This window comes from Acomys russatus, chromosome 22 (assembly GCF_903995435.1).
Source record: "Acomys russatus chromosome 22, mAcoRus1.1, whole genome shotgun sequence".
NCBI lineage: Eukaryota > Metazoa > Chordata > Mammalia > Rodentia > Muridae > Acomys > Acomys russatus.
This window is the reverse complement of record NC_067158.1, coordinates 16492310-16512491: the sequence shown is the minus strand read 5'-3', so window position 1 is coordinate 16512491 and position 20182 is coordinate 16492310. Positions and strand designations below refer to the sequence as shown.

Below are 20182 nucleotides of genomic sequence, written 5' to 3'. Positions count from 1 at the left end.
TAATGTAAGATCCTCATCTGCCAAAGTCTTTGAAATCCTTGTCCAAACAGTTCCCTCTGATTATTGCAGATCCTACAGAAATGTGCTAGGGCAGTTAAGAGTAGAAAATGCCAGTGCTGTTCACAGGGCATGTTTATCTCTTAGCAAAGAGCTAAATAACTTAAGAGGAATAAAAGAACACAAGACAGCATCCTCTGCTGATGGTTTAGACTTGGTACTTGCAGACTGATGGATACACAATCAGAATGGATGCATCAATAGCACTTATGCCAAATCTGACACACCTCTACACACCATTGCCAAGAACAAACCTCTTTGGTTAGTCTCATTTCCTCTCTGGCCACTGCAAAGGGAAAGTGGGGTGAGTTGTTTTCAAAGAACGTCAAGTTATCACCCCACTTTCCTTCAAACATAGCCAGCAGCTGGGACCTGCAAAACAAAGAGAGGCTTTTGAACCTCTAACACTCCGAGGTCTAGCAAGTGTTTGTCATCCACCAGGACCAACACAGGAAGGTCTTGCTTCCCAGCATGTAAAAGCCCACAGGGCTGTATATAGACAGTCAGACTCAAAGCCCTCAACCATATGCCTTTGGGAACCTAGGTGCTATTAAGATTCTTATGGAATATTAATAATTAATTTTCTCATTCACAGATTCCTAAATTAAGCCCTTATGTGATGTGTATATGATCAGCTACTTAAAGTCCACTTGTATGAAAGAAGCCCCCTCTTGCAACTTTCACTAAAAGCTAAACCACCTTTTTCTTAAAGAAAAAACAAAACAAATGAACAAAACACCTGGAAGTACAAACTCTTCCATAATCCTTGGGAGAATAAAGCAGAGAGCGTAGTATTCACTAAATTCATAAAGGAATAAAATCAAATATATTTCAAAATATAGTCTTTGAAAAGACCTGTGAATTGATCCCATTGTAGAGAACATAAACTAAACTTAGGGTTCATTCTGGTAGGAAAATGACCAGAGTTGGGCTCTGTAGCCAAGTGAAAAAAACTTTAATGCACTGAAACTGATGTACCTCCCTGGCTCCCCCACTCTCTTACACACACACACACACACACACACACACACACACACACACACACACACACACACACACAACACAGTCCCAAGCTTCCTTTTGGCATTCTTAATATAAGATAGCATCTGTGGTGTCAAACAATGGTCATCTTAAACAAATAATCATGACAATGCCTCAATCTATGTTCTTTTGCCTTTGAACAGAGCTGGCAGGGCCATGGCAACAGGGCTCACACCCACAGCTTTAAGGTGGCTCTTCTGGAATCCAATGTGGACACCATCAGTTCAGTGGTCATGTTATAGCCCATCTGAGTGTATCAGCCATCACTTACTGAGTCCTAGAGCTCAAAGCCAGCTCACTGTCTACACTGCTGGTTCCCTTTTGCTGTCTGCTCCCTTTTCCCCAAGCAAGCCCTCTTCTGTACCATTCACATACATGTGAGTAAAATATTAGCAGTGTCTCCAGGTCGCCCATCCCTTTTGTCTGAGGTCTCTATGCATAGGAGCCTACAGGGTTCATTTACCCACAGAGGGCCCACATTTGCCAGTAGACATACAGGAGCCAGCATCCCTTTAACCGAAGCGTTAAAGTGTGCCCTCCTCCTTCTGTGCTACCCAGGGCAAGACAAATCTTATTTTCTTGGCTTCCTGGAGAGCCCTGGAGCCCAGAAACTCTGCCAATAGCAAGATGCTGTCCAAGCTGAAACTTGGGAGCACAGTTTATCCCTCAGGCCACCCACCTCTCTTCTCCCAGCCAGAAGGAAAGGGACAGCCTTGTCAGAATCCCATTTTTTCCACTCATTCACCCTTGACATTTCTCTATGCCTGATATGCGTAGGTACTAACAGGTAAATACAGCAATCTTTAGGGTAGTCCTCCTCCACAAGAGAAGGTATGCGTCTCACTGACCATCTGCTGACCACACCCAAGGGGACTAAAGACAGCTCTTCTCCTGTCAGAAGGAGGAGGGTCTGTCTCCAAAGTGACTGATATAATTCCTGACACACCAAAAGCAATTAATGAGAACAGTCACTTGCTTGAGAGTAATTTGACTGCATTTGACTTGAAGCCCTCTAAAAACATTGAGAGATCTTTGTAAAATGCACCCCAAACTTGAAAGAATGAGAGGGTGTTGTGAAAGCTGGACATGTGGTGCTTCTGTATGGTTGGAGGCACAAATTACTTCAGAACTTGCCCAGGGCATGATGGGAATAGATAACCAACTAAGAAGGAAGATTTTTTTAAAGTGCTCTGATCTTTCATTACAAAAAAAGGACAATAAAAACTGTCTATGGTCCACGCCTAGCATGGTGGCACATCACTTTAATCCCAGCACATGGCAGGCAGAGGTAGGCTGATCTCTGTGAGTTTGAGGCTAGCCTGGTCTACAAAGAGAGTTCCAGGACAGCCAGGGTTCTTACACGGAGAAATCCTGTCTTGAAAAACCAACCAACCTACCTATCGACCGATAAAACAAATGAACCCAGCCCATGATCAAGGGGAGACTGGTGATGCCTGTTCTGGGCAGCTTTGGCACCAGAGGGGCCTTTGAAGATGTCCACCTATTTCCTGATCTTGCCTAAAGCTGAGACTGACACCCTGGACCTCCTGCCTGAGGACACTTGAAATTTGTACTTAAAGTTTTTTCCTGTTTAAATTTCCCAATTCAAACTCCAGTGCAAGAAAATCAACCCAAGCATTGGTGTATCTGCTCCCTCTGGCTCTTCTTCCAACCCTGTAGAGGATCCACCATGGGTGTTGGTTGTCCAGTTGTTTTACAAACAGTAGGTTTTCAACTATGCATCTAACTTCTATTAGCTAATTCCAGAAACATCCTTCATTCTCTGGTAGTGTGACAGCCCATCAACTCAGACTACAGGCATATGCCATTTTGTCCAGCCTATTATTGCTTGAAACTAGACTATTAGACTCCTTTCTGAATGACACCTGTACTGGATACACTGACCAGAGTAACACTTGCTTTTCCTGCTTTTTTTTCTGTCGTTGTTGCATAGTCATTGATCTCCAGGTCAGCCTGCCCTCTGCAGCTATGCATACAACATCCCTGGATGCTGAACATCTTTCTCATGTCCTTGTGCTCACTAGTCTCAGAATGTGTGAACAAGTCTCATAAGTGTAAACAAGGTTTTGGTTTTTTTTTTTTAATTCTTGCTCCTATTTGCTGGGATTTTTGAATCAGAAAATTAGTGGTGTGTGTGTGTGTGTGTGTGTGTGTGTGTGTGTGTGTGTGTGTGTGCGCGCGCGCGCGCGCGCGCGCGCGTGTGTGCTGTAATCACAAAGTCTTGGAGCTGTTTCCTGATTTCTCCCAGAGTCTAGGAAGAAATCACTAGACCTTAGCTTCTCTCTTCTCTGCAATGGAACATCTCATTCCTTCATTCCATCCACATGTCTGCTTCTTCTTCTTATTTGCCAACTCACTATATTAACTCTTCATCAGTGTCTACTCTTGTATTCGCTACTTTTCTTGTTACTGACAAAGCAAAGAATAAAAGCAACTTAAAGAACTTCAAGCAACTTAAAGAACTTATTTTTGAGGCACAGAATACAGAGTACATCACAGAGGTTTTAGTGTTTCAGGATGTGAGTTGGAGGGCCGCACTGAATCCTCAATTAGGAGCTGGAAAAAGACGACTCTGCTATTAATTTAGCTGGGCTACCTTGTCTGGCCTCAGGGGGAGAGGATGCAAGTAGTCCTACTGTGACTTGATGTGCCAGGGTAGGTTGGTACCCATGGCGGGAATGGGAGGAAGGGAGTATAAGGGAGGGACTTGGAGGAGAGGATGGAGGGGGTTTCAATCAGGCTGTATAATGATTAAATAAATTAATTAATGAAGAAAAAGTTTGATTTCTCTCCCTTCTTCTTTCCCTTCAGTCAGTCTGGGCCCCCATTCCATTGGCTTGTGCAGGCCATGGTCAGGGTGGGTTTTCCACCTTCTGGAAACTTCTGACATGCCAAGAAGTGTACCTCCTAGAGGAGTGTAAATCTAGTTCATTTGACAACGAAGACAAACCATCACAAACCTACTCCTGCTAAACCCACTTCCTACTGCTGCAAACAAACTCTTACTTCATTAATGTGGGTTGCATTTGATTCTTTGATTTTTAAGGATGACAAGTGGCTGGAATCCATTTCTATCTTTTACACAGATGCTCCATTTTCAGCATTATTTTCTTACTTCACATTAAATGTACTCATGTCTCGTTTCAGGATAGGATCTCAGAGATATTCAACAGCTTTGCTTTTGGCTGACTCTTATGGATCCGATTCTTCCAACAACTAAACTTTTCTTTGGAGAACACTCACAATGCTTGCAATGCTCTTTGTGGTAGTTTTAGGAGCCTAGGTGGAAGGTGAATTTCATCTGTCTGTGCTTGCTTAGGTTACGTACCTTTGGTCTCTTTTCAAGAAGTTAACTTGAGAGACTCAGAGAAGCTTGTGTTTTTCACACTTCATGGGGAAGAGCGAACTGACTTCCACACCTATAAGAGGGTGTGAGTGCAGAAACTGGAACCACACAAAGAAACCCCAAGTCTCATTCTTCTTAACAATGCTAAGGTTCTAGAAACCTACAAGAAGAATACCATGACGGTGGATCGGGACCCATGGGGGTCTGCTCAAACTGTTGTACTAATCAAGTACAATATAAGTAATAAACATCGAACCCCTACTCTGATTTACCCAATGGACAGGACATTCTCCACAGTTATGTGGAGAGTGGGGACTGACTCTGACATGAACTCTGGTGTCCCATATTTGACCACCTCCCCTTGGTGGAGAGGCCTGGTGGCACTCAAAGAAAGAATAAGCAGGCTACCAAGATGAGACTTGATCGCCTATGACTATATAGAGGAGAAAGAGGTTTCCCATGGACATAGATGTAGGGGAGGAGAATAGGGTGAAAGTGGGAGGGAGGGAGGAATGGGAGGATACAAGTGATAGGATAACAATTGAGTTGTAATCTAAATAAATTAATAAAGTTAAAAAAACAATGCTAAGGCCCCATGAGGGACAGAGCCTGGCTTTTCAAGGCAAATATTTATCTGATTCCATCCAATGGACTACCTAGACCAATGATACGGGTCCCATAAGAACTAAGAGAAAGCATCAGAGGCTTCTAGAGACCAACCATAGCAACACAGACTTTGCTGCCTGGATTATGATTTCCACTCCCTGAGATCAATGTCTTTTCCTCTCTTATCATCCCAGCTATGCTTTTTCAGAAGATGCTCCTATGGTTGGGCCTTTGATGTCTCCTCTTAACCTCTACAATAAAGGCTCAGTTCTAAAATGCTACTATTGGGAGGTAGTGGGAACTCAGATCAGAGTAGCTACAGATAATCAGAGAGGATGCCCTTGAAGGAGATTATGGAATCTTGGCTCTCCATCCCTTTTCTGTTGTCTGCTTTGATGTGACTGATTCTACTCTACCATGTACTTCCCTCACCGCTGTCCACAATCAGTGAGGCCAAGCAAACATGGGTTCTAATTTTCAAAACTGTGACTCCAAACCTTCTGACTTCATTAATACATTTCTTACTCTACTAGAATACCGATGAACATGGATATGTCTTATATCATATCCAGGATTTTGTACATTTTCTAAAAGGTGGGATTTTGGCCATCTTCTATACTGTTGGTCTCCCTGTGTTTAGTTTAGCATCATTCTGTCATAACTGGAAATGCATGCATCCACAGAGCATTTTATTTCCTGGTCTTCATGCTTTTCCACTGCCCTAGGGCTTCTGAGAGAACTCACAAGGCCACAGGCAGATGTCTGACATCATCCTTTTCTGCAGATTTGAAAGGCAGCCCATGTCCTGGCCGCACCCCAGTGCCTGACAGAAATAGATTGAGAAGAGAGATCCAGCTGGCAGGATCTCAGCCTGGGAACACATGAGCAGCAAGAAGGACTTCCAGCTATGTGGCCAGAAAAGTAGCGCAAAGGATGGCTAAGGAGCAGACAGGCCTGGATGGAAAGTCTACCTTACGTTAGCTTGTAATGGCTACAGTTGAATAGCTTTTCTCTCCCTTAGAACCTGTGCCCTCGAGGGTCCTATTATTTAAAAATATGCCATCACCAAGAATTGAATTTATCACTACCAATACCAAGTAAGAGCAATCAAGAGTAGCTTTCACTTGTCCACTCAGAGCTCCCCATCAAGACCCTCTGGATACATCATACCTCAGTGGCCCTGCTTGTCAACTAGAGGAACTCATTTCTTCTCACGCTGTCTGCAAGATCTAGCTCAGTACATGGCACATGTTAATCCACATATTTTGAGGAAGTAAATGCAATAGTGGGTTGTATGTTGGAATGGATAAAACATGGAGACTTAAAATCTGAATAAAATGCTTAAAACTCAGCTTTACAAATCAGACTTTGATGATTAGGGTATCTTCAGATGAAGGCTCCGGGAATCTAAGCCATACTGTGACATAGGCAATTCTCAACTCTTTCCAGGAGAATGTGTCTGAACATGCACATAGGTGTTAAGAACAGGATTTTCCTCATGTCTGTCTAGAGCTTCATAAACGTAAACTGTTCTCAGTAAGCTCATTTCCTTCAGATGGTGAGAGACGTCCAGGATGCTGCCTACTTTACTCTCCCAGCAAACAAAGCAGCTCTGAAATTGTCCCAGGATGCAAGATGTAGCAGACAAAGACATTAGCACGTCCCTACTCTAAGAACTCTGTGCCTATAGCTGAAGAAAATGAGACCTGACAGCAAATGATGTGAAGATGCCAGAACCCCTTCAGAGGACATGCAGCTACAGGGCATTGAGTTTCCTAAGGTGAAACTTCAGGACCAGCATCTACGGAAACAGCTGCTAAGTGGAGATGGGGCTGTACATGGGAGCAAATGGCTTCCTAACCCTGTCCCTTCACTGTTTCCATCTGAGATGCATGCCATTTCCACAGGAACTAGACAGCTGAACATTGACACAAACCTTCTACTTCTTTGGCACAAGACACACAGATGTCAGAGAGATGACATTTGAGGCAACCATTGGGAAACCCGCAGCTGGATTTGACTCTTGGGCCCCAGGTAGGTATGGCCTTCTCCAAGGTCCTGCCTACCTCTTGAGAGCCAATGTTCTATGACTGACTGACTACGTCATTGCCCTTTGCTCCTGTGGATTACTTATTTTTTTTTTTCATTACAACTCAATAGTTAATAATTTAAAAGATAAAGAAATTTACTGTATTTTGAGTACAAAACATCATAAATTTACATAAATAAATGTTTAGCTAATTGGATCCCATTATTTATTAGGCATAAATGCCATTCAGGTGCCTGAGTCCGTGCAGATGTTCCTTTTGTACAGGTAGGTGGATCTAATTGCCATTCTCACTGCCATACACAGAATGCTACTTGCTGGGTAATGGTAGATAGTATAAGCATTGTTTTGGACTAAGCAATATCAGTCAAAAGACTATAAACACCATTATACTGAGAAATGTGATTGATTTTGTTTTACTGGCACTTATTCAAATTGCAACAGTCTTCCATTTAGACAGAAGTTTCGGTTCCAAGTTGCACTTGAAAATATTCTTCTTATTGATGAAAATCTACAAAATGAGTTCTTTTGTGTGTGTTTGATAGAGTTAATGGTAAGTCAGACACTGAGTCAGAGAGAGAGAGAGAGAGAGAGAGAGAGAGAGAGGGAGAGAGAGAGAGAGAGAGAGAGAACACTTTAAGTATTCCTCATCCAATTTCCAATTTGTCTACAGGAATTCCACAGTTCTCTCCTTCTCAACAGTTCCTAAGCATTGACAAGACAGTCCATCAAGCCATGCTTACTAATAATAATTCATATTTTCTTTTCTAAAGACATAGCGATTTCCAGTGCAGCTCCTGACTGCTGTGATAACAGTGCTGACACCTCCAGCTGATACTATCTAATCAGAAGCAAAGAAACATGAAGTGTTAGCTATCTAGTGCAGCCTTACTTCAGAGGGCCCCATGCATTTTACCAGCTTGAATGAAATACTGAAAGTAGTTGCAGACTCCCATTTAGGCCTTCATGAACCCTTCAGGACCAGACCTCCCACCATGGGAACAACTCATTGCATAGACCAAAATAAAATTATTTCTTGTTGATGAATTTCAAAGCCAGTCTGCTTCCTCACTAAATGGTAATCATTATATAGGACAAGTTTAAAACTCAATAGAGTAGCAGAGTCACCTTTTAGCTGTCTGTGACTTGAGGTCACAGCCACAGAAGCAACATAAAAACTCCAGAAGTGGCACTCAGAATGGACCTGACACAATTAGATGGGCCAAGCTAATGGTGAATGTGCCTGGAGTTATTATCATTTTCTCTTGCACCTTCTTTATAAATGCTGTTTTCCATCCATCATGTTGATATGACCTTCTCTACACCACATGTCTTGTTTGTCCCTTGGTCTCATTGCCACGAGGTCAACTCTGTGCTATGAACTGAACTGTACGTAGTCTGACTTACATGGTCAAGTCATAGCATTTGGAAACCTGGCCTTTGAGAGACAAAACTGAGTTATAATGATATCATTGGAGTGACACGCCAACACTACTGGTGTCCTGGCAAGAAATCTGGGCCTGGGGCTTTAGCTTAGAGTGCTTGTCTATCATGTGGAAGCCACTGATTTAACCCTTACAAACAACAACAATCACCACCAGCAAGGAAGAAAGAAAAAAGAAAGAGAAACTTTGGATACAAATATCCAGAAGAAGGAGCAAATAAAGACACAGAGAGAAAACACAGCCCTGTGCAAGCCAAGGAAAACAGCCTAGACAGAATCAAGCCTGTATGTGCCTTGGCCACACATTTCTAGTCTCCAGGATCATGAGATGATGCATATCTATACCTCAAGGACCCCATTTTTAAAAATGTGGTGTTGTTATGGGAACCCTAGCCAACTAATATTAGTAGAAAGCACAAAGCAGAAAGAGCTTGTTCTGAGTTGTCTGCCTGTCTGCTGCTGCCATGAGCTGAAGATCAAAATACAATCAAGAGGCAGTGGAAAACATTCTACTTCTAACCTGCCCTCCCCTCCCCAAAATTCAGGAATATAAATGGGGTTACAGCTACCTGGAGGAGTGAGGCATCATCGTTGTCACTACTGGCACTTTTGTAATATTTTGTTGAGCAGTAAAATCTTCTACTGCTATATATCCATAAATAATAGGGGATGTTGATAAGGGTTAAAGTATCCAGAAAGGGGAGAAAAGACAGGCATTGAGAGTCTGAAGCAAAGGGGTGGGGAACCTGTCTAAGGACAGGGGAGCATAGGCACCAAGTGATGCTGGGCTCTTACAGGAGCCAAAAGCTCCACATATCACAGACATTTGCTGGCAGCTGGCAGCCCCAGTTTCCTCTGCTTCTTATTTCAAATACCCACCAGGCAGGGGCAGCAATTTCCTCTGTCAGGAAGCAGAGAGCTGCCTTTTGCAGGGCTCTGCTTCTCCTCAGGAAAGAACGTTCCCCTCCCCCTAACTATCTCCAGCTCACTTTCCACTGTGCTAAAGAAAACAGTGCTGAACATAAGTATACTATGACATACAATAGATTGATGGGCAGATAATGTCGCTCTCTGAATACTCCAAGCAAGGATGTGAACATTTGCAAAGCAAATATTCATCGCTGCCACCCACAAACTCCAAGGACTTGAAGCTACTCTGCACTTTTCCATACTGATCCTTTGCAGGGGACCCTCACCACCCACCCAATACAAGTGTTGGGTCCTTGTACAATGTTGAAAACAATAGCTAAAGGCACAAATGACTTCTATGAGCCATAACAAATAAACTACTAGAAGTTTACTTGATAACAACCATAAGGAGCAAGCATGATATCTTAGAATAAAACCTTCATGTAAACTACATATTATAGGAGAAAACACATAGTTAAAGTTAGTGACAGCTTTGTGATAGCCAAACTTGTGGCATCTTAGCATGTGTAAAGACTGCTGGAAGGTTAAGAATGAAAAGTCAGGCCGCAGATAGCTCAGCCAGTTTGCTTTGCAAGTACGAGGACCAGAATTTTGGATTCTCAACACCCACATAAATGCCAGGTTCTGTGACACACCCCTGCAGCCCTTATGCTCTGAGCAGAGGGGAAGGATGAAGCCAGGGGATCTCTAGAGGTGGCTAGCCAGTCTAGCCAAATCAGTGAGCTTCAGGTTCAGTGAGAGACCCTGTCTCAAAACCAAGGTGGTTTTGACTGAGGAAGAAGTCACACAGTGACCTCTGGCTCTGTGCATGCGCACGTGTGCGTGCACACACACACACACACACACACACACACACACACACACACACACACACACGAGAGAGAGAGAGAGAGAGAGAGAGAGAGAGAGAGAGAGAGAGAGAGAGAGTGAGAGTGTTGGGGGGCAGACAGAGATACAGAAAAAGAGAAAAAGAGAAGAGAGCAATATGAAGTCATTTGAAGAAGGAAGATGTGAATACTCTATCTTTCCTGTATCCCCACAATTTGAAAACACATTCTATCATATTCTCCACAGTTGAGTGGAGAGTGTGATATGACTTTCTCACGTACTATGGTGCCTCACATTTGACCATGTCCCCTGGAAGGGGAGACCTGGTGGCACTCAGAGGAAGGACAGCAGGTAGCCAAGAAGAGACTTGATACCCTATGAGAATATATAGGGGGAGGTAATCCCCCTCAGGAACAGTCATAGGGGAGGGGAATAATGGAAAAATGGGGGGGGGGAAGAATGGGAGGATACAAGGGATGGGATAAACATTGAGATGTAAGAAGAATAAATTAATAAAAAAAGAAAAGAAAAAAAAAAAAAAAAAAAAAAAAAAAAAAAGAAAACACATTCTATCTACCCAATACTAGTTTTTGCACACAGGAATCAAACTCACCCACAAGGAAAAGACAGGTTGATTTTTTTTCCCCTCCTACTACTTGGCAATGAATTATGAAACCAGAAGTTTGGGCTCTCCTGTATTTGTGATTTCAGGTTCAGTTATGGCTCCGCTGGGAAGTGTTTTCGCTCTTTACTTTATAGTAAAATACTTCCTCAGCTCACCTCACAAAGCTGTTCTCCAGTGCTGGTGAACTTTATAAAAACAAGCAACAAATGTTATTAATTTAAAGACAACTGTTTGTCTTTATAAGACGCTGATCATCTTATGAACGCAAAACCACCTAAGAGAATTGTTCTAGGAATCCAAAACGTCAGGAGAACTGTCTGGCAGCATCCTCAGTACACAAGGAGGCACTTGGAGGATAGTGTTCTTGACTCTATCTCCTGAGTTTGTTTGTTTTTTTTTTTTTTTGTTCTTTTTTGTTCTTTTTTTTTTTTAATTTATTTTTGTTACATCGCAATGTTTATCCCATCCCTTGTATCCTCCCATTCCTCCAAAAAGAATTCATCAAAGCTGCCTTTCTTCAAAGGGCTAAAGCCAAAGAATGTGGTACCTCTAAAGCTATACCAGCCCTATTAGGCTTTGGGAAAGTAGATTCTTCATCTCAAAGAGAGCAAAAACCAGTCCAAATTGGGGCCTTGCATGTCTTCTTTTAGTCATGCACATGAGCAGCAGGCAAGCCCAAATGGAAACCCAGGGTTCCTGACTATGACACAAAGCTAGTCACACAGTTTGCACATTTTCTGTAGATCAGTTCTTCTTGGCTGTACATTTTACTATGCCCTGCATGCTGGAATGCACTCTGATTACTAGTGTGTCTTTCACACACAGAGTCCAGAAATCCACACATTTACAGGGGATTCCAAATGGCTTCCTTCCCTTCTTCCAAGGTCTGCTTTGGGGTTTGCTGCCTCAGGATGCTCTCTACTGGCAGAAGGGAAAAACATGTCTTTGCAATGTTAAACCAAAGGCCAGGGCCACCTTGGGGTGTTTGAAAATGCAGACACAAGAACATTCCAAAGGTCCCAAAAGCAGATACTCCTCCACCTTGCACCATACCCAACAACACATGCCAGCAGGGCACAGCCTCCACGAAAGCCTAAGTCACAAGAGGCCCGGCCCATAGTCCAAGAAAGTGTAAGGCTTAAAGCATAAATATACTTTATCTCAGTTTTTTTTCTCCTTTATAAAACAGAGATGGATAATCTGCTTCCTAGCTTGATACATGGTCCCACTCAATCACTGCATGTGATGAACCTTAGCCTGGAACCCATTACAGAAGGTCAAGAGAAACAGAATTTCTTGTATTCCTCTAAGATTAAAATACTTTAACCTGGGCTTCTCGATATTGCTTTCTACCATGTTTTGACCACTAGTAAGCAGGAAAAAAAATTTAGAACACTTTCTGTTAGTTTAATCAGCATATGGGGGGGGGATGGCTTATGTATCTGAATGGTTTCCGCTAATTAGCCATTAGCTAAAGATTATGTCCCAAGGGGCAGAGTAATTTACACTGTGTTTGAAAACAGGTTGAGCACTTCACTTCTAAATGAGGAGCAATGAATTCCTGTTGAAAGAATAGCGAACAGCCCGCAGCTGTTCCTTTAGTGTCAAGGCTACAGTCTAGGGTAAACCTTCTAAGGCAAACATCAGATCAACTGATGCCCACTGGCCACATTGGTTTTACAAGGACTACCCCAGCACTGATAAAAGGGCATGTTAAAGGGTGCCCAGATCGCCCTCCACCTCAGAGACTCAGGGAGAGCCTTCTGTTCTAAGGGAAGGTGAGTGTCACAGACCCAAAGCCATTCTGCCCTTTTCCAGAAAGGTGCCAAGTCGCCATCAGGCGCTAGCCTCTTACCACGAACTCCTCCAAAGTCTGGTAGGTCTTGCCCCGGAACTCGCAGTAGTTCTTCCTCTCCTTGCACTGCGGACAGCACTGGCTGGTGTCTACATGGATGCAGCGCGGGTGAAGCCGCGGGCACTCTGGCTGTGCGCAAAGAGGACCCTCCTCCGTACACAGACAAGGGCAGGCTGAGGGACCTGGGGCGAACTTCTCACCGATCGCATACACGAAGCCACTCTCGTCCACGCAGCCCTTGCCGCGGTAGTCAGGGTAGGCATATTCCTCAGGCAGCTCTGGTGTGGGCACGAGTTCCAGGCTGATCGCTTCCTGGGCGGCGGCCGGGGGCTCCCCCTGCGGGGTGTCCCCTCGAGGCCGGACCTGCCAGTCCGCGGCCTTGGCGCTCCCGCCCTGGGCAGCCCAGGCCTGTTTCTGTTTGCTCCAAGCCTCCCGGCCCGAGAGCGCGCGGCTGCCCTTGCTCTTCCAGTCCCGGGCACTGCTGCCCTCTTCCCTCGTGGCGCGCCCGAGCTCGCTCACCCGCCCCGGGCTGTCCCGAGACGCGTGCTCGCGCTTCTCCTGGCCGGGTTGCTCTGGAGCTTGGGCCAGCTTCTCCAGCGGGATGCTCGGACTGCACAGAGCCACCATCAGGCAGCAGGTGACCAAAAGGGAACTGGAGAGCGCGCCAACTGCCATCGCAGAGGAACTAGGCATCCCCTACCACGTCCCGGCGGGCGGGCGGGGAGCGCGGACGAGGAGCGAGTCGCATTCACAGCCCGGGGGCGCGCCGCTGCTAGCCGGGAGTCGCTGTCCCTGCGGAAAGAACAGCAGCACAACTGAGCTCCGCGGCCCGCGCGCACCTCGGCCCCGCCGTGGTCCCCACCCGGCCCGGCGCCGCCCGGGCTCCCGCATCGCTTTACATTAACCAGCTGGACGCTAGGGGCGGGGGCAACTTGCCCAGTGTCTGTATACAGCGGGGTTCTCAGACATAGCACATGGACAGGAATATATAGCAAGCGAAGTCCAAGAAAAACACCGGCCGCGGGGTCTCCTGCAGTGGAGATTAGTTTTGAAGGTGGTCACTGGCAGGTTGAGGATCCCGGAAAATGCAGCAAGTCGGGCAGGTGCGGGTTGCAAGACTTGTACTCAAAGCTCAAATGCTGGCACCTGGGCTGGCCCTCCCTAAGCAGGTTACTAAACAGAGAATTCCGCAGTGGAGTTAGAGACTGACAAATGTGCGCACAGATTAAAGAGAAACCTTTCCTCACCTGCCCAAGAGGGTTGTGCATGGAAAGGAAGCCGGGGCGAGGGGGAGCAAGGGGAGGTTACACATGGGTGGACCCCAACCCCTCACAAAAAAATCCAGTTACTCCGAAGATCCCACTCCGAAGGACTCATTTGGAACTTCTTAGTTGCCTCCTGTCTAGGGAGCACATGTCCCTCCTGTTCTCTAGCCTGGCCTCTGCCTGGTCAGCGTGGTCAGGGATTCCCTATCCGCGATCCCCCTTCCTGTACAGGTTTGTTACTCGGAGACTTGGAGGGTGACTTGACATGAGTGCTGTCACTGGCCAGCCTTGGAATAGCTTTTAACACGAAGGGGGTCTTGCTGATGGAGACATGCAGCATGCCCCAGGGAATACTGAAAGGAAAGGTAGGAGGTGCAGGGACACAGACTAGAGCCAAGATTATCTCTCTGAAGGGTGTCTTTCAGCTTTTTGTGGATCTCAAAGTTTCTGCACCCAAAAGGAGCCTAGAGCTCCAGACATCCCTGGGCATACATATGACAGTCTCTGTTTGACTCTTCCAAGCACCCGCCCTCCCCATTCGCCTCAGCCCTCTATTAGGACTCCAATTATACTGGTCCCTGGCTCGCCGCCAACAGTAGTAGACCTCAGCTCAGGGTGAATCACCCATATTTAAAACTTGGGAGGCAGAAAGGGGTCCTCTCCAGCAGCAGGGCAATAAGACTAGTTTCCGGAGGCGTCCCCGTGCCCACCGCGTGGACCACCAACATGCACCCTTACCCCAGCGGACTGGCACCTACATACATGAGCTCAGGACGCAGGAAGAACGCCAGGCTCTAGCGGGCACGGCCCGGAGCTCCCGTGCCCATCCTGGGACTGGCCGGGCACCAACGAAGGCGGACCGCGGAGAGCACAGTGCGACTAATGCGTTCCGCCCGGCGTGTGCACCAGGCTAGGGCATTTGACCCAGTCTGTTCATCTCGCTGCTGGTGGCCTGGGCAGCCCCGAGTCCTGTCAGTGCCGACGCTGCCTTCCTCCGCTCATGCCTGGGTCTGTTCCCTGAGTCTCCACCACGAAGCGTGCCCTAGGGGGCTGCCGGAACCCAGTCTTACTCTTCTTGCCAGCCAGGCAAAGAATTTCTCCAAACCGAGCCGCGGGAACCAGTGGGCAGATGCTGCGCCCAGGAGAAGAGGAGCAGCTCGGTGTGAGTCCCGAAGGCCAATGGGATGCAGGCTGGCTAAGAGCCCGCGCGCCCGCCGCCGCCGCTTGCCTCTTGTCGCAGCTGCCTGGCGCGGGGCTAGCACCCCGCTCCCTCCTCCGCTGCCCACGCTCGGGAGGCGAGGCGTTGTCACCGTGGCCCTCTCTGCCCTAGGTGGGTAGGAGGCCCCCACCGCACGAGCTGCCGCTGCTGCCGCTCAGCCCACCTGTCAGCCAAACTCAGACTTTTTTCTCAGACTTGTCACTCACTTCCCCTCTGGACCTTTCATCTTGGCGTTTCTTCCTTCTGTTTACTCTTTTCTTTAAAATCCTCTTTCCTAATTGGCCCCCTCTGGCTTTGCTCTCGGTGGACAGATTGCTTTTGCTACTGTTGGAAACGTAAACCAAACTGTTGAGTTCGAAATCACAAGGATGTGTTAGCGGAGACAGTAGGAAGGTTTATTCCAGTTTTACATTCAGAAACCCAGAGGTCCAGACTAGGAAGACTAAGACACACGGATGGCTTCAAACAGCACACACTCTGGTTCTCCACTACCACAGAGGCTGCAGCCCTTTGCCTTGTTCGAATGCAGTTATCTCCTCTTTGATCTTGAGCACGCAATCTTTTCTTGGATGAAGGACTAAAGGCCAGTGGTGTCTGTTCAAATTAATCTCTGAAGATTTTTAAAGAATAAGGAGGTTTAAAGAGATATCTATTCCCTTACTCTCTACGCCAAGGATTCTGAGACAGCAACACATAACTTTACAGGATCCAGCCCTCTGTTGGGGGCTAGGCTACCTTAGGGGGTGGGGGTAGGGGACTCTTTTCTCCACCTCTGTGTAGATGCTAGACCAAAGTATAACTTGGGGATCTGAAAGAACAGGGCTTGGAAATTCCCTGGGAGACTACCTTTCCTTTCCTACACCCTAGAACAGCCATGCACACCGACAAAACAATTAGGAGTTTTCATGCCCATCAAGATCCCATCCTTCCTGTTTCTGCTCCAACCACCACTCTTGCCACATACGGGGTAGGGGTGGGGTGGGGTGGGGGAAGTACCTATCTTGGACTGAGGGCTGCTGCCTCACCTACAGTGCTTCCCTGCTCCTTTTTAATCACTCTTACCAGCCATACCTTCCAGGGCTGTATGATGCCTCTAACACAGAGAAGGACCACAAGCCACCATCAAAAGGGCCCTGGAGGTGTGATCATTTCTAATGTGGGAAACCCTCCATGCACTACCTAGAGAAACCATCAAATGCCTTCCAAAATCAAGGCTGTTATTGCTGACTGCTCCAGTCATGGAATAGCCCGGGTGCTTTGTTTTACCAAGTGCTTCCCCCCCCCCTCCCGCCATTTGGTTATAGATGGGGACCCCACATGCATATACTCTCTAGGACTATGTAAAAACATCTTTGAAGAAGCACAGCTGAAAAATCAGGGGTCCAATGGAAGGAATGAATATGTTTTTTTATTTGCCCCACCTTGATCCCAAGTACCTTTGAACCCGGAAGGACTGTGATTTGTCCCAACTTCCTGGTCATAATGCAGGGATAACACTGTGCGTTTTCAAGCTTGCAGAAAAGAGGCTTGCGAAGCAAGAGCTAGTTATTCCACCAAGTGTCTAAACTGGGCTATTTCACCAGATGTTCTGCAGTGTGCAAGAGGGCAGATTGGATGAAGGGAAAACGCAACCGCGGAGGAACCCCCTTTTCTTGGTGCGCAAGAGCAATGTCCGGATTAGCCCAGTGTCTTAGTTAGGATTTCTATTGCTGTGATGAAACACTGAAATGAAAAGCCACCAAGAAAGGAGGAAAGGGCTTACTTCACTCACATTTCCACATAACAGTTCATCGTTGCAGGAAGGTAGGGCAGGAACTGAAACAGAGTAGGAACATGGAGGAAGCGCAAGTGCAGAAGCCATTGAGGAGTGCCGCCCACTGGCTGGCTTGCTCCAGAGGTGGCCACACCCACAATGGGCTACTCCCCAGCAGCAATCACTAATTAAGAAAATGCCCCCACAGGCTTGCCTACAGACTGATCTTTCTTTTTTAAAGTTTTAATTAATTAATAATTAAATCATTAATTAATTAACTTTACATTCATATTGTAGCCCCCTCCTGGTCCCACCCTCCCTCTCTCTTCCCCCATATCTCCCCTACCCTTACCCCTCAGACACGAGGAGGCCCCCACCTACCCAATTCCAGCACATCAAGTTGCACCAAGACTGAGTGCATCCTCTACCACAGTGGCCTGTCAAGGCAGCCCTACCGGAAGGAAGTGATCATTGAAAAGCATGCAAGAAATACTTTGTTAGATACAGCCTTCCTGGGGGACCCACATAGAGAGCAAGCTGTCCATCAAGTACATATATGTAGGGGGTCTAGGTCTAGTCCATGCATGGTTTTTGGTTCGTGTTTCAGCTACAGGCTGATCTTAAGGAGGCATTTTCTCACTTGAAATTTCTTTCTCTCAGATAACTCAAGCTTGGATCAAGTTGAAATAAAAACCAATCAGGACAATTGACTTCTTGACCATTTAACACACACACACACACACACACACACACACACACACACACCACTTTTGAACTAGAACTTTTTCTTTCTCATTTGTCCCCATGATGGGATGTTAATATTAATATTGTGCCAGGTGGTGGTAGTGCACACGTCACAGTACTTGGGAGGCAGAGGCAGACCAATATCTGAGTTAGAGGCCAGCCTGGTCTACAGAGCAAGAGAGACAGAGAGAGAGATAAACAGAGAGAGAGAGAGAGAGAGAGAGAGAGAGAGAGAGAGAGAGAGAGAGAGAGATAGACAGACAGACAGACAGACAGACACAGAGACACAGAGACACAGAGACACAGAGAGAAAGTTCCAAATTGGCTAGAGCTACACAGAAAAACTCTTGTCTTGAAAAATTAAAAAATTAATATTCAACATAAAACATAAGTAACTGAAAATTCTGCACTTTAAAATTCAAATACTTTAAAACTTCAGTCTCTTGGGCTGGAGAGATGGCTCAGATGTTAAGAACGCTGGCTGTTCTTCCAAAGGTCCTGAGTTCAATTGCCAGCAACCACATGATGGCTCACAAATATCTAAAATGAAATCTGGTGTCCTCTTCTGGCCTGCAGGTGCTACATACAGGCAGATTACTGTATATATAATAAATAAATCTTAAAAACAAACAAACCAACTTCAGTCTCTTTAAAGAAACTGGCCTCTTAAAATTCATTCTGTCTAGAAATCCAGTCTATAAAGCTCCAAAATTTCTTTACAAGTTCAAGGTCTCTTAACTGTGGGCTCCTATCTAAGGCAAATGTCTTCTTATTCCAAGAGGGAAGAACCAGGCCACAGTCACAATATGAACAAAACAAAACTAAAGCCCAACAGTGTAAATAAAGCTCAGTGTCCGACTTCTGGGACTCGTTCACAATTTTCTGAGTTCCTCCAAAGGCCGTCATTCATAGCAAGCACGCAGAGCTTGTCTTCCAGGCTCATTTAGGCTCCATTCCACATCTGCGGCTGCACTTAGTGCTTGTCCCAGGGTAATGGCAACTCTAAAATGGCAAAGGTCTCCACTACAAGTGGGCTGTTCCTTCACTACCATCCTGTCCTGAGCTTTCTTTGGGGACTGTGACCATGCCACTTAGTGCCAAGCTTCAGCTTCTCTCTGTAACTTCTTCAATTCTGGAGCTTTGGCTGCTGCGCCTGAAGCTGCAACAGCCACCAATGGTTTAACCCTTTATTCCTCAAAATCAGCGCTGCCCGGGAGACTCTTATATGACCAAGGTCAGCTGCAAGCATGAGGGGCAGTCTTGGCTGCCTCTGGACCAAAACTTTCCTGTCTTGACTGCAGGCTTCCCAGAAGCTTTGGTCTCCGTGATGCTAATGTGTCATTTCTTAGCTTCAGCTGACCAGCACCAACTTATAGGCTTCGACCTTTTCCAAACCTACTTTATTTGAATTTCTTTAATGTTTATACCTCCCTTCTAACTTGCCTACTCTAGATAGGAAAAAAAAAAAGGGGGGTGTTAATGGGAACAGAAGGAGCAGACCTTTTTGGACTCAGTTCCTGGGAGTGATTCCCCTGGCATAGTCAGCAGGATTTCAGCAGACCAGCAATTCAACCAAAGTTGCTGCTGGAAACTGGAACAGCAACCAGAACCCGGAGCCCTGAAGCATTCTCTGGAGTGGCTCTTTCTAGGAGCATCTAGAAGTGGAGCAATGAACAGCCAAACAGTACCAAGACCCAAACCACCCTCCCCCTCCTGTTTTAGGCTCTCTCAGAGTCTGTACTAAGATGTGTTTCAGCTGGCAAAACCCAAGGCCCTGCACGAGGTGGTTCATCTTCTAGTGGATAAACATCACCTGTTCTTTCACAAGTCTGTTCCCCATCCCACACTTGGGATCAAAACAAAAACATGGGTACATCCACTACAGCAACTGTTCCAGTAAAGCAAAGGTTTCACTTCAGTGGTGCTGGTCTCTTGTTAATCCTGTCCCTTTCTTCAGCTCCAGCAGACCAGAAACACAGATTCTTAAAACAAAATAGTGAAAGGATCTGGATATAGTCTTTAACCTTCCCTCTAAAACTCCACAAGTGAGGCTTTTCTCATTTGTATTTCTCTCAGCATTCTTATCGTCTAAGCTTAAGAAGAGCAGCCCATTAGTCTCTGAGCACCCAATGGTTTTTCCAGCCACAAGTCCCAAAGTCCTTTTAAAGCCCTCTCCAAAACAGCATGGTCAGATCTGCCACAGCACTACCACCCTCCCTATAACAGTAACCTCCTATACGCAGCAACTAACTAAAGAGGAGTTTGCCACCATAGAAGGAGTTTGTCATTCACCTATGGCCGATGCAGTAAATTCCTGTGGCCAGTTTTTCTCCCTGCGTCCCGCCTTTCCTTTCTTCCTTTCCACTTTCCTTCCTCTTCCCTCTTCCTGTCCTCTCTACCT

General features: G+C 46.1%; 1 protein-coding gene across 1 annotated transcript in view; it reads right to left on the bottom strand.

Moving 5' to 3' along the window:
* Positions 1–13525, bottom strand: part of Vwc2 (von Willebrand factor C domain containing 2) — a 132070-nt gene extending 118545 nt beyond the window's left edge. Inside the window, exon 1 of the mRNA XM_051165102.1 lies at positions 12801–13525. Coding sequence (XP_051021059.1) covers positions 12801–13493 — 693 coding nt within the window. The 5' untranslated portion in view covers positions 13494–13525. The remainder of the gene's footprint in view (positions 1–12800) is intronic.
* Between the last annotated feature and the right edge of the window lie 6657 nt (positions 13526–20182).